Below are 15111 nucleotides of genomic sequence, written 5' to 3' on the forward strand. Positions count from 1 at the left end.
TAACAATAATTTTGGCAGGAAATAAATACATGGAAAGAGCCTGACACACTATTCTTCTTTCATACTTTCTTCTTTACACTTAGCTCCCCATGGTGTGAAAGCTGAAAAGGTGTCTTGAATGAGGGTAGGAGGAACCTTTCTCATGTTCTATACCCTTTTACCCTCTTCTTTGCAAGCAAAAGTTTAATGTGATTTGAATTTTGTCAGGAGGAGGTCTAGGGTCCAGGCTTGGGAGGTTGTGAAGGACTTGGGTGGGTAGTAGCCTCAATAAGTTGGGCTCCAAAGATTTGTCCTACATATGTCAGGGAATAGAAAGGCAGGAACCCTCCATCTGGCTTCTAGGGCTCCAGTCTTCTCCCCATCTTTCCTCTTCCTAGGAGGGTCTAACCAGCTGGTTTCTTCCTCACTTCACCTTGGGACTTCCTGGGTCTCTTTGATCCCTCTTATTATTCAAAACTTCTTGGGTACTTGCTAATTCTTCTAACCCTCATCTCTTTGGACCCCAGCACCCCGACTGTCTTGGTTCTAATCCCGGTTCCAACACTAGCTAATGACCGTGATGGCTCTGTGACCTGTTGCAGCCTCTGGTTTCTTGTCCACAAAGGACAATAATCATGGGCATAATGATGGAACCTAGAATACCAGCTTGTTGTGAGCATTAAGAAAATCCTGAGAATAGCACCTGACCCATTATATATAAATGTTGGCAAAGGCAACTATTATTATTGTTATTTGGTGGTAACCCTGAGGGGGCACCAGGATATAGAGGACATGATGTCTGCCCTCAAGGAACTCATAGATAGGGTTGAATCCAGTCAATACCTCCCCACTGACCTTAGAATAAAATTCAAATGCTCCACCATGCCCTGTTAAGACTCTAAGTGATGGATTCCTACCTCTTTTTCCACATCATCTTCTCTTCCCTTTCACCTTTTGTTTTTTTCACCCTCACTGTCCTTTCTGTTTCTTAAATATGCCAAGCCCTTTCCCATATCTAGGACACTGCACGTCTTGCTTCCTCTTCCTTCTCCCAGATCCTTTCCATCATCACATTAAATACCACAACCCCTGACTTTCTGAGTTACAGTTGCCCTCCCTCTCCCCTCCCCATCCCCCTGTAACCCTATTTCATAACACTGTTACATTTTCCTCATCACACTTATTATTATCAGAAATTATCTTGATTCATTGTTTACCATCTATCTCTTCCTAAAAGAGTTGTTTGTATTATCTTCTTATGCATTCTAAGCATTTAGAGTAGTAGTGCTTGGTGTATATGGTGCTTAATAAATATTTGATGAATTGATAAATGCACTCAGACATCCATGGCTATAGGACACAGCTAAGTAAGCTGAAGGTCTTTGTGTTAGTCAGATTTTTGTAACTATGACAAAAATACCTGAGAAAAACAACTTAAAGGAGGAAAGATTAATTTTGGTTTGTGGTTTCAGAGGTTTCAGTCTAAGATTGGCTGGCTCCATTGCTTTGGACCTCTGGTGGCACAGAACATCATGGTGGAAGGGCATAGCAGAACAAACTCTAACCTCATGGCAGCCAAGAAGTAGAAAGCAAAGAAGAAACAAGATAAATCTTACAGAACACGCCCCCAGTGACCTACTTTTTTCAACTAGGACCCACCTCCTACAGTTTCCACTACCTCTCAATAATGCCATCAAATTATGAATTATCAGTGGATTAATCCACTGATGATGTTAGAGCCCTTATGATCCAATCACTTCCCAAAAGTCCCACCTCTGAACATTGCTACACTGGGACAAAGCCTTCAACATGAGCCTTTGGCAGATATTCCAGACTTGAACCATAATGGTCCTCCTTGGGGCGGCACCATCGATGTGCTGGAGTATTGAGTTGTTGGGCTCTTTGTCCTCTTAATTCTGATTCTCCATGTGACTCCCTGAGTTCTTCTTGAAGGCAGGTTCCTGAGCTAGAGCATTTTTGTAGTTAAATATCTTCCATTGTGTATATATGCCACACTTTTTTTTAATTCATTCATCTATTGAAAGGCATCTAGGTTGATTCCACAGTATAGCTGTTGTGAATTGTGAATTGTGCTGTTGTGAATTGTACTGCTATAAACATTGATATATATACAATGGAATATTACTCAGCAATAAGAGAGAATAAAATCATGGCATTTGCAGGTAAATTTATGGAGTTAGAGAAGATAATGCTAAGTGAAGTTAGCTAATCCAAAATAATCAAATGCTGAATGTTTTCTTTGATATAAGGAGGCTGATTCATAGTGGGATAGGGAGCATGGGAGGAATAGACAAACTCTATATAGGGCAGAGGGGTTTAGAGGGGAAGGGAGGGGGCATGGGATAATTAATGATGGTGGAATGTGATGATCATTACTATCCAAAGTATATGTATGAAGACACAAATTGGTATGAATATACTATGTATATAACCAGAGATATGAAAAATTGTGCTCTATATATGTAATAAGAATTGTAATGCATTCTGCTGTCATATGTAAATTTAAAAAATTAAAATTAAAAAAAGTGATATCTTAAGAATAATTAGCACCTGGTAGTGGCGTATGCCTCTAATCTCAGTGACTCTGAGGCTGAAGCAGTGGGATTGCAAGTTTAAGGCCAGCCTCAATTTATCAAGACCCTCAGTAACTTAATGAGACATTGTTTCAAAATAAAAAAATAAAAAGGGCTGGGGATGTAACTCAGTGGTAAAGCACCCCTGGCTTCAATCTCCAGTGCCAAAAATAAATAAATAAACAAATTAGCAACTGGGATCATTATCACCTACCAGTGAGAACAGAGAAACAATATTCTGGAGGCCTCCATCCATGCCAGGTATTTACACTTCAGTGGCTAGATCAGGAGGTTGTTGGTATGGGGGGTTTCCAAGTCTGAGGGCAGCAGATACTTACTAGCAGGTGAAGAAGTATCTCAACATTATTTATTTTGTTCATTTGTACTTTGAGATGAGGTCTTGCTGTGTTACCCAGACTGGCCTTGAAATCACAATCCTCCTGCCTCAGTCTCTTGACTGACTGGGATTATAGACAGGCACCACCGTATCTGGTATATTTTAACATTTTAATAAAACCAGTGTTCCAGCCTCAAAAGAACTAAGTGCTGATGAACATCAGTGGACACTGCTGAGTCCTCTGGATTCAACACTATTTCAGGAACTGAGGTGCAGAGCTGCTAGACTGGTTAGCATCTTTCTGGCCATCCAGGGCAACCCCTGGCACCACCTCACTAATACACACACTTCTGCAAATGAGGAGGAAACGTCAGAGAGAGAACGTAAAGTCAAGAGAAGATAGGAGCTGGGCTGAGACTTTGAGGAAGAAGGTAAAAAATTGAAAATCTTTCTGAGAAGGGGCAGGACTGCCATATTCTAATTCCCTATGAGCTCCAAGAACCTTCTCAAGCTAAGGGTGGGAGGTAAATTCCATCACACCTTCCCTGCCCTTTCCTGATAGGTGCTAACCACTTTTTCCAGGGACACAGAAGTAGGAATCCCAGAAAGCCCTCTTTGGCTGTCAGGTCAGGCCTAGGCAAGTGGGGACATGTTGGGAGGTTACTCTTGATGTCAGGTGCTGGGTGAATTTTCCTTTGCTTCTGCCTCCAGCATTGTCCTTATTGCCACCTCCACATCCCCACACCTCCCCCAGGGATTCCCTGGAAGCTGAAGTGACTCAGGGATTCCAAAACTAGTCACCCCAGGAGGAAACCCTCTGGAAAATGTTTCTCATGGCAGGGAGTCACCCTAAAGAGTTCCACAAAGCTGCTACCGAGATAAGGATAGAGGCTCTGAGCAAATGGGGTGGGGTGGGCACATGTGGCTCATAGAACAGGTTCTTGGGTCAGGCCCAGTCTTCATAGTATGGAAAAAGCCAAGCCTGGGGGAAACTCTGTTCTGGAAGGGGCCCTCCCTCTACCTTCTAGGGGTTTCCTCTGCTCTGAGGTACAGACGCAGGGAGATTTCCCAAAGGCCTCCCCTGAAGGGCAGTGTCCCCAGTAACCCAGGCTGAGTCCTTTCTGCAGTGTCAGCAAATGAAGCAAGCAGCTGGGATCACTTCCAGCTCCTTTGAGCACCCCTTTCTGCAGGATCAAGAGATTTGAGCCAAGATCAGACTCCTGTTCTTCTTCCTCTGCCCTGGGGTTCTGATCCTTTAGAGGAGACCCATAGGAAAACTGTTCTGAAATAGCACTATACCTGGGGACCCATTCTAGGTTTGGGGATTGTCCAGGAACACCAGAAGCCACCCCGAGACCATGTGTCAGACAAAGGCTGGACAACAGGAATCTGGAGCACAGGATCCCCTCTAGCAGGGCTGAATGCCCCGTGGCGTTGGGCAGGTACAGGTGAGACCTGTGCAACCCAAGCCTAGGTGCGTATGTTCCTGGCAGTCTAACCCAGGGACCTTTATTCCTGGATCCTGACTGTCTGGATTTGAGCTTTATATACTTTGATAGAACTAAGGAAAAGCAACGAAATTGCTTTTCTCCACAGGCCCCACAGAAGCAGTTACAATTTAAAGAAACAAAAGCCAGGTGACATACATTTGTAGATTTAGTCATCTTGTGTTAGGATGGGAGCAAGGGGTAGATCTCGGTTCTCCCTCTGCTCTCCCACTTTGGTGTCTGCAGGGTTGGGGATGGCAAGCTTCCTTCTCTCAACAAGAGGAAGTTTGATCTTAATTCAGAGAGGTGACCCCCAAATTTAGTCTGTTTCATTGTAGTGATTCCCCTTCCATTTGCAGCCACCTGAGGGTTGGCTCAGATTTGGAGTTCATTAGGCCCAGAATGGAAAACCAGCTTGGCCTCTTTCTAACTATGTGACCTTGGGTAAATGACTAAATTTCGTTGGGTCTGTTTCTTCACCTGTAATATGGAGATAATAGTTTCCATGTCCAGTTTAATTGTCAGGATAAAGTAAGATGATGCATATCCAGGGCTTATCATCCTCCCTGGCAATGTGTAAGTGCACAGGAGCCCGGCCAACAGTAGATAAAAGGGAGAGGGTGTCTGGGAGCACAGGGGTTGATGGTGAGTAGTAGGAGTGGGGTGATGATATTCCTGACCTTGTTGTTCTTCCCAAGTGCTCCTGTTCTCCCAGCCACCACAATTTTTCCCCAAAGTGGCCTTTCTCTACTGTTCCAGACCCCACCAAGACTCACCAGACCAACTTATCCCAATTCTCCAGAATGCCCTCTGACATTTCGACTCTCCTTTAGGGCTGCTTTTGGAGGAATCCCCCTCTACAGAAAGTTATTCCTGGTTCCTTCTGTTTATTTCCCGAGTCCTTGGTTACTAGAGGAGTATTTTCTGAGGGAAAGCACATGCAAATCAGGAAGCATTATTCTAGAGACAATGTCTGTGTATGAGTGTGTTGGGGTGGGGTGGTCAACGGGCAGGAAGTGAACTCTGGTCTGTTTTCTGCAGTCTTTCTCAGCATGCTGGACCCCCACTGGCCCGTGTCTTTGGGGGTCATCCTTTCTGAAGCATGTATATCTCCTCTGGTGGATGGTGCATCATGATACTGGAGTGAGACTGAGAGTGGGACCCCCCCATGGCCTGAGAGTGGCAGCTATTCCTTCCATGAGCCTTGTCCTCAAGGCCTTGTGAGTGAAGGTGACTTCCTCTCAGGACTTAGGTAAGGTTGTTACCATGCTCCTCCTCTTCCTTGCTCCACCTTCTCATTTATGCAATGGGAACATTCACCCACACCTTCTTCCATCAGGCCCTGCCCATCTAGGTAACAAACTTATGGGGTCAGGTGTCAGGATCAGGGTCTTCCTGGCAGTCCTGCGGGGGGAGGCCTGTGTCCCTATTCTAAGGAAGACGCCAGGGAAAGTGTGGGGATGGGGCTGAGGCAGCAACTAGAGAGGGTGAGGGGAAGTCAGGGGGTAGCTACTGAACTTTGGGGGAGAAGCCATAGATGATGGGGTCATAGGAATTGCGGTCATCAAAGATGGAAAGAGGTCAGAGAACCAGGGGGATGAGGAGGTCAAGGGAGATGGAGAGAAAGGGAAATATTTAAGGGGAAGAGTGCAGATCAGATGCTTGGGGGGAGTAGCAGAGACCACTGAAACGAGGCCTCTGGAGGAAAGGCCAATGATATTCCATAATTTAGGGTGGCAAACCAACCCGGAAAATTCCCATAATGACAGTTACAAACATACATAATAGCAGAACGTTATTGCTTTGACCCCACACCCGGAAAAGTGCAACGAGCAAAGCTTACCCAATCAGCTACCAGACAGATCATGATGTCACCACAACTTCCATGAAGGTAGATTCTAAACAGCTTTTGGAAATGCTTTCAGGTTTTTTCAGTTTTGTTTTGTTTTTTAATCTCAAGCCACTCCCTCCAAACGATAGTGGAAATAAATTTGAATAAACAAAACAGGTTTGCTGAAAATAAAACCAGGACTCCCAAACCACTCCAGTCAGCCTGCTTCCAGAAGGCCTGTCAGTCAGGGCACCACCACCAGTGGCTGAGTGAGCAGCATCCAGCATGTACCAGGTGAGTGCACATGCTGCCAGAGGGGTTGCTGAGAGGAAACTGAGCAGTGTTGCTGAGGGTTGAGGGAGGCCAGGCTCCCAGGTTTGGGGGAGACGTTTGGATGGTAAGAGACTGGATTAGGTGAGAGCAGTTCTCACACTGGCCTTTTTCTCCAGGTGGTCGCATTCTTGGCTATGATGCTGGGAACCCACACCCTTAGTTTTCGACTCCGGAAGGACTGCAGCCACTGGCCCAGCTGTGGTCCCAGCAAAGGGCAGGATCTCTCCGAGGACTTGTTGCAGGGGCCAACTGTGTTCATGTCTCCCCCGGAGCCTGAGAGTCTTGCCCAGCACCCAGAATCCTGCAGGGCCAGTGAAGACGGACCCCTCAATAGCAGGGCCATCTCCCCCTGGAGATATGAGTGAGTCTGCCACCCTATCCCAAATGAAAACCCTGCTTGTGCTTTCCTCTGTGTGTGTGTGTGTGTGTGTGTGTGTGTGTGTTAGGGCTGTGTGAAGGAGCAGGAGCAGGCAAGTTCCACCCAATTCTACTTTCCCTCTTTGATCTCAGAGGCCATAAAGTTTCAGAAACTAACAAGCCTAGATTTGAGTCCTACCTGTGACTCCCATTTGGTCATCTTGGGCCAATAACCTCCCCCAAGTTATTTTATTTATTTATTTAATCTGTAAAATGAGATTATACCCCATAGGCTAATATGTAGATCAAATGAAATCTGTTCTTAATGTTGGTACTCTACTTTTTTTTCCTTCTCCTTCTCCTTCTTCTCTTCCTCCTCCTTCTCCTTCTTTTTCTATAATATCCCACTTTTTAAAAAAACTAAAATATTAGGGAATATGGTATGATACATGCACAAAGCATCCCAGTACCAAATGTAACTTCCCTGGGTCATGAATGGGTTTTAAGTATATGAAGATTGTAAAACCCTCAATTCTTGGGGGAAACCTGGCATCTAGAACCCTGGGATGCTTATCTTTGGTCATGATAATGTTACCTTATTCTTTTACTCAGTGTGCCACAGAAATATTATAATTCTCTATTTGGGCCATAATGTGAAAAATGTTAGGAAATACTGCAATAGGGACAGAGATTTAAAAATATTTAAGATTAGGATTTTAGGGATCCCAACCATAATTCTTTTGTCTTTGGGGGTTCTGTGTTTCCACTCCCCATACATCTGACTCTTCTTAGTGACTTTGGGAATGGATGAAGTTTAGTGGGGGTAGGGAGGGGGCCTACTCCACCTTAACTTAGATTAGATCCCAGGTGGAGTCAACAATTCATAATGCTTTTGAGTGGTCTCAGAAGGTCAGTTGGTTCTGGGCCAAATCGGATGGTGTGAAGCCTGTTGGGGGAAGTTGGGTGCCAGATGACTGACTGAACTAGAGCTCACACCATTGGTTGGGAGGCTGTGAATCTCTGATAGCCACTTAGTCAGCCTTGCCCATTCTGTTATGTACAACACTTGTTCTACAAACTGCTCTTCAGAAAAGTGATGTCAAGTAAGTTTGGGTGCAGCGGCTCCAGTCCCCACACCCTGAGATTAATAGTGCCCCTTACACACTAAAATCTGCAAGAAGTCTGCAGAAAAGGAACCATTAAATTCAACGTTTCCCAAACTCATTTGACCTCAGAACCTTTTCTTGAATGGTGTTTATTAGGGAACCCCATTGGGAAATGCTACAGAAGGTGGACCCCAGTCTTCCAGGGTTTTTCTGTATGGAAAACAGTCTTACAACCTGGGATGGGGGTTTTCCTGCTCCACTGTTGGAATCCAAACCTTTGGAGTATCTACTCTTTCTGTATTTTTCAAGGTTTTTTTTTTTTTTTTTTTTTTTTTTTTAACCACAAAATCTTTCAGAATAGGAAAAGAAGTCTTTCTCTGCACTGTTAAGTGTGCTTATAATATATGCTTTGGTAGTGTCTTGTGGGTATAGGAAACAGTTCCTTCAAGGAAGTAGGACTGGTAGAGAGAGAGATTGTCTTCTTTTTCTTTTTCTTTCTTTTTAAAAATTATCTTATACCTGGCTGTCAGAGTAGTTTTTACTTTTGAAACAATTATAATTTTATTTTAGTTTTTGGGCACCAGGGATTGAACTCAGGGGCACTCCACCACTGAGCCACATCCCCAGCCCTATTTTATATTTTATTTAGAGACAGGGTTCTACTGAGTTGCTTAACAACTTGCTTTTGCTGAAGCTGGCTTTGAACTCGAGATCCTCCTGTCTCCACCTCCAGAGCCACTGGGATTACAGGCGTGTGACACTGTGCCTGGCTTAACAATTATAATTTTAAAAGACCTAAAATGTAATAATTACCCTAAGAAACCTCACGCTAAACCCCAGCTCGATATCATATGGAAGAAGAACTTGGTCTGGTGGAGGCAGAGGCAGAAGCCTGCTTACCTTCCCCTGCCTCCTGAAGGGCTTCAGGACAGGACCAGGTGGAAAACCACTCTTTTGTTCCCTACATTGACTTTCAGTTAGGGAAGATAAATCCCAGAGAGCAGTGTGATGACTTATTCAAAGTTACACAGCATGTGGGTGCCAGAACTGAGACAAGAAGTCAGGCCCCCATGTCCTTCCTCTAGCTGCCCCATCCCACCTGGCCCTCCCTGCTCTGGCCTATCTCTCCAGGGACTGACCAGTTGCATCCCCACAGGTTGGACAGGGACTTGAACCGGCTCCCCCAGGATCTGTATCACGCCCGTTGCCTGTGTCCACACTGCGTCAGCCTACAGACGGGCTCTCACATGGACCCCCTGGGCAACTCGGAGCTGCTCTACCACAACCAGACCGTCTTCTACCGGCGTCCATGCCATGGTGAAAGGGGTACCCACCATGGCTACTGCCTGGAGCGTAGGCTCTACCGCGTCTCCTTGGCTTGTGTGTGTGTACGGCCCCGTGTGATGGCCTAGTCATGCCTGCCACCTACCTGAAGCCAGACCCTTATCTGTAAGACTGCAGCCAGGTGCACAACCATCTTGCCATGGTAGGCCAAGATACCCACATGCTTGGTCCCTCCGAAGCACCACCTGCATCAGCAAGCTCCTCGGACAGGACGGAGGCCTTGGGGAGAATACACACTTTGGCACTTTTTTTTTTTTTTGCACTTTTTTTTTTTTTTTTTGCACTTTTTTGTTTTTGGAGGTGCTGGAGATTGAACCCAGGGCCTCGTGCATGCGAGGCAAGCAGTCTACCAACTGAGCTATATCCCCAGCCCCCAACTTTAGCACTTTTTGGAAGCACTTTTGGAAGGGAGCAACTGCAGCTTGTGGCTGCTGGAATCTGTTGTCCTGGCATTTCCTTTCAGAAAAGGCCTTCAAAGCTCTGCCCATTTCTGGAGGCCACACTCCTGACTCCTCTTATCCTCCCATCTCCAGCTGCTCTGGCCCAGCACAGGAGCTTTCTTCATATTGGCCCTGTTGCCCCTCATTTCATTTGTTTGTTCATTCATTCATTCATCAAACACTCAATGATCATCTACTTTGCACATGTCCTGGTGTAGTTACAAGTCCTTCAACATGGATCATTCTGAGGAGGAAGCTGTTATTGAATGTGGAGAGATTTATCCAAATAAATATCTGTATTTAAAAATGGCCTAATTTGTCTTTGGCATCCATGGTGCCCGAACATCCCATGGCCCTCAGCCCGCTACCTCCTCCTTCCTACCACCAGCCCTCACCTACTGCCCGCCCTGCCAGCTCTCCATGCCATGCAGTTTCTGTTGTACCCTCCCATCCCTTTCACTCTCTGGCTCCCTGACCCAGCCCTGAACACCAGGGAAGGGTCAGGCCTCCTCCTGGCATGCTGGAGAGACAGAGGCCCATTGAGGCACTGCAGCAGGCATACAGCGCCCCCTTGTCTCCCCAACAATCCGCCTTTGTCCTCTGCTGCAGCTTGGTCCTGAGGGTGCTGCCTGGGCTGGGCTCCAGCTCTCACCCTCCTTAAAAGGAAAAGGGAGAAAGGACCAGCCAAGGAAGAGGGTTAAGGTTATAGGAGGGGGAAATAAACTTATTCAGGCTTAGGTCAAAGAGGTGTTGTGGGGTGTCTTACTCTTGCCCCTGTCTAATGCTTACTCCCAGCTCCTGCAGTTTCTTTCTGACCTCCTTCTCCCTGTCTTCCTTCTCCCCTTTTCCAGGCTGGGTTGGGCTCCCAGTAAGAGGAGGGGTTGGCCACGCCTCTCAGCCCTCCCAGCGTCCTCCTAGGGGGCTGGTGCAGGCAACAGCAGAGGCTCTCTGGGCAGCCTGGTGAAGGCCCATCTGGGAGGCCTCCCCAGCTGCTGCCTTTTCCTGGGCCCCCAGCAGACCTCTCTGCTTCACTTTCAGGTTTATCCAAGTGGCTTCTTGCTCCTGTCTGCTTTCTTATCCTGCCGGGTTTCTGGGTCCCTTCCTGGGCTGGTGGCAGTGTGTGGGTGGGTGGGTGGGGCAGTGCCCAGTGGTCCCCACGGAGATGTTCAGTGCTTGGAATCGCCGGGACCGGCCCCCTGAGGAGGGGGCAGCTGCAGAGCTCCAGGGCTTCGCTGTGGACAAGACCTTCTTCTCTTCCCTCAAAGGCATCCTGCTGGAAACTGAGCTGGTAACAGCTGCCTTCCCAATCTGGTGCTTCTGTCTCCCCCATCCCCAGCTCCCTGGCCCACCAGCCCTGAGCTGGGTTCCCAAGTTCACAGCCCAGCAATTCTCTTTTCAAGCTTCTCCCGTCTCCAGCTGCACCTTCTTCATCTCCTGCTCAGCTTTCTTGCTGCCTCTCCATTTGGAGCAGGTTTCAGTTGCAGCAGGATGGGTTGAAGTTAGACAGAAGGGCAGCTTCCTGGGACATGGAGGGATTGTGAGACATAGGAATAGGACAGGGATAAAAGCTGGCTTGTCTTTTCCCAGCCTCCAGGGTGACCACTTGTTTGCATGTCTAAGAAACCCAACTACAAAAAAGGGCAGATTTCCTTCAGCTCTGCTTTATCTGCTGGCTGCTGCCCATGAACATCTATTTTCAGGAAGAATCTTTCCCCAGTTCCTTAGCAAGGCCTCTGCCTCTCTGTCATCCTGTATAGCTGCGGAGCACCTGCCTTCTAAGCCTTCTCTCTTGGTGTGGAATAAAGGCTCTGGTTCTCATCAGAGAAGTTTAGGACATCTGAGAGTGGGAAGAGCATTGTGGGCCAGGGGCCGCCTCCTGAGGTGCAGGGCCTTTGTGGGCACAACTCCAGAGGCCTACTGTGTACTCCTGGGGGACACCACTCTAGAGGATCACCATAGGCTCGTACTCCCTGGAGCTGTGCAGCTTGGCCTAACTGCTGGGGTTACTGGGGTCCCTGGGGCTGGAGATGGCCCTCTACGGTCAAATGCCTGGTATGGTGTCCCCGACACCAGGAACGCGAGACATGCCAGAGCTCTTCCTTATCCTCTCCAAGGATGGGAGGTGGGTGCCAGCCTGTGGGGTTCCTGAGGAGGGAAAGGCCAAGGTCTGGCCTGTGCATGTGTCCCCTTCCTGGCTAGATCTCCACACTCGGTCCTGCAGGCCCTGACCTTCATCATCTTCATCTGCTTCACGGCCTCCATCTCTGCCTATATGGCCGCGGCGTTGCTGGAGTTCCTCATCACGCTCACTTTCCTCTTCTTCTACGCCACCCAGTACTACCAGCGCTTCGACCAGCTTAACTGGCCCTGTCTGGTGAGGAACCCTGCCTCCCTCACCCCATCTTGGTCCATCCTTCTATCCAACTGCTGAGTTTTCCTCTCTTCCCCCTGCTCCCCTCCACTTCCACACCCCAGCTGGGCTTTGTCCCAGGTTATGCCCTGTATTCCACACTGTGCTTTTACCCAGACAGATTTCACAGCTACAGGGTCCCTGTGAACAAGGAGGATATACATCCCTTAAGTCTGCCCTCTCATTCACCAGAGCCCCAGCCTCAGCCCTGCCCTGCCTGGGCCTGCAGGCTGGAAAGCTCAGCCACTGGCTTGGGCTGACTCTGCCCAGTCCTTGGCTGCTGTGGACTCTGTTCTTATCCCTGGATAGCATTGTGAGCTCTCTTGAAAGTGTCCAGGGCCATCCCTATATAGAAATTCAGGGTCCCCGAGGGTCAGGCTGCTGACTAGCCTGGGAAACCTCTGGGTGATTTCTCCCTGCCTTCTGACATCCCTGGCTCCCCAGGACTTCCTCCGCTGCCTCAGTGCCATCATCATCTTCCTCGTGGTCTCCTTTGCTGCTGTGACCTCCAGGGAAGGGGCTGCCATTGCTGCTTTCGTGAGTCCAGTCCTGTGGGGCACTCTGGCTCCTTAGGACCTCTGGCTGATGCTTGGACACTTCTTGTGTCCAAAGTGGAAGCCAATGCCTGGGGTCTGGCTCACCCCTCTCCCTTTACCACCCACCTCCCTCTCTCTTGGTCCAATGGCTCAATAGCCTTTGCTGTGCCATGCTGACCTTCCTCCCACAGGTATTTGGCATCATCCTGGTGTCGGTCTTTGCCTACGATGCCTTTAAGATCTACCGGACTGAGATGGTACCTAGAGCCACCCAGGGTGAGTCTGCTCCCTGAGATGCCCCTATCCCCACCCTAGCTGCCCCAGCCTGACATGGCTTCCATGCCTGGTTCCATCTTCACAGGGACTCAGCAGTGACTCCTGGGCTGTCTCCCAAGCCCATCCAGACACAGGGAACCATGAAGCCCAGATATGTCTCCTTTGGATTCATTGACCACCCCCCTGGCCACCATCCCCCACACCAGGTCTACAGAGGCATGTGCCCAAGAAGTCAGTGGGGATGTATCTGTGGAGCCTGGTGCCCTGAGCCTGGATCCCGATGAGGTTCTGTCCAGAGGAGGGAGGGGGAAGAGGGGAGGGAAGGAAACTGGGTCCCCAAATTAAAAGATTCAAATCCTACTATTGAGTCTTCTTGTTCCCAAGAAATTAAGGCAGATTAGGAATGCAAAGTAGTATTCATGGGAATGTTGCCTGGAGCAGGCCATGATCCCTATCTGAGACCAGGTCCAAGCAATGAGGAGGTGGGAGCCAGCCTGAAGAAGCTAAAGGCATTCACCAAAGCAAAAAATGCCCCACAGCCTGAGGTAGCAGAGGGAGAGATTTCTGAAATGCTGTGCTCAAGGCCACTCTGTTGTGTGCCTGGTGACTGGGCACCTGGAGTTCTGTCTCCTATGTGAGGAAGTGCCCACCATCTACTTGTGCTCACCTCAGTAGGCTTGAGCTGAGGTGCTTGCCCCGGGCTTGTGTAGAGCTCCCTCTTGTGGTTTGGGGAGGACTTGGCCGGCAGGCGGCAGGGAAGAGGACAGTCAGGGGCTTCATAAGAAGAAATTCACAAAATGTGGCAATAGAAGAGCTCTTAGATATCAGCAGGACAATACCCTCATTCTACATAAGTGAAAATTGGGGCTCAGGAGAAGTGACTTACTGATTTGTTGACAGAACTAGGGCTAGAAGCCAGCTGTCCTAACACCTAGACAGGTTTTTTAGATACAGTATGATATGAAGCTCCCTTGTAGCTCTGAAAACAATGGAGACCAGCCTCATCTGCAGCTCTCTCCACCAATGGGCCCACTTTCTCAGCTTGCTGGTTCCTCAGAGCACATTTCCTGAGTGCCTTTTGTCCCTGTGCTGGGTATCAGGCATTCAGAGGTGAAGCCTTGTCCATGAGCCTTCACAGATTGGGAGACAGGCTGGTGGAGGGCTTCCCACAATGAAAGCTATGGGAGAGCTCAGCTCTAAGAGTTTGGAGCAGCACCCACAGCCTGGGAATCAGCCTGGCCTGGTCCATGGAGTTCAGTGCAGCCAGGATTTCCCTGCCCAGTCTAAGACAGGGCCCAGCTCAGTGGCTGCAATCAGCTGACTTGCTGTTCCCTATCCTGAGTGCTTGATTGTTCCTGTTATGAAATGCCTTCCTTTATCTTTTGGGGTGCTCCTTACAGTTGCAGGCCCCAGTCCCCAAGCCCTGCCTGGACCTTGGATCTTGAGCTCTGGGGTGGTGCTCTCTTCCTGGGTCCTGCCCACTCCTCTCTTGGATTGACTTATTTTGCCTCCTGTTTTCTGTTCTCCTATCCTTTTGCCCTGGCTCCTCATCAGATCTGACAGCCTCTCCTGGCAGGTTTTCCAAGTCTAGAACTAACTGGATTTTGTTTTCCTGGATTCTGCTCACAGCTCTCTGGTTTTAAGTATAATTAATTCTCAAGATGAGGTGGCTGACCTGGCAGGAATGTGATTGGATGGGCACCACCTGAAAGGAGGCATAGAAGAAGATCAACTAGTGGAGTTGGGGAGCGGGGTGCCAGGTAAAGGAATGAGAAGGTGGTCTGTAGAGCCTCGTCAAAAAGTCCAGTGGAGGGTAGAGCTTTACTTTGAGCAAGAGGAAGTTAAACCAGCTGAACCCTGAGCAACTATGTGAGTGGTCCTCAGTAAAAGCTCAGAGACAGGAGAACCTTGCTCAATGGTGAGTGCCTGTGTATGCCTCTGTGCTTGTCCATGTCTGTGTGACAGTAAAAATGGATGAACATTGCCACACTTCATCCACCCTGTAATACTGAATGGGCTCAGCATTGGCTGGTCCTGGAATCCTGGGATACCCTCATGGGGAGGTGCTAACCCACAAAGGC

At 48.4% G+C, this 15111-nt stretch overlaps 2 protein-coding genes across 2 annotated transcripts; both read left to right on the plus strand.

The window, feature by feature from the left end:
* Window positions 1-6513: 6513 nt before the first annotated feature.
* Window positions 6514-9436, plus strand: Il25 (interleukin 25). Its single transcript, XM_076849294.1, has 3 exons — window positions 6514-6522; window positions 6633-6922; window positions 9181-9436. The coding sequence occupies exons 1-3, from the start codon at window positions 6514-6516 to the stop codon at window positions 9434-9436; spliced, it is 555 nt and encodes a 184-aa protein (XP_076705409.1).
* A 1534-nt stretch (window positions 9437-10970) lies between these two features.
* Window positions 10971-13221, plus strand: Cmtm5 (CKLF like MARVEL transmembrane domain containing 5). The gene is made up of 5 exons (XM_076848171.1): window positions 10971-11096; window positions 12030-12182; window positions 12663-12755; window positions 12946-13030; window positions 13116-13221. The coding sequence occupies exons 1-5, from the start codon at window positions 10971-10973 to the stop codon at window positions 13127-13129; spliced, it is 471 nt and encodes a 156-aa protein (XP_076704286.1). The 3' UTR covers window positions 13130-13221.
* The last annotated feature ends 1890 nt before the right edge of the window (window positions 13222-15111 follow it).

This window comes from Callospermophilus lateralis, chromosome 3 (genome assembly GCF_048772815.1).
Source record: "Callospermophilus lateralis isolate mCalLat2 chromosome 3, mCalLat2.hap1, whole genome shotgun sequence".
Lineage (NCBI taxonomy): Eukaryota > Metazoa > Chordata > Mammalia > Rodentia > Sciuridae > Callospermophilus > Callospermophilus lateralis.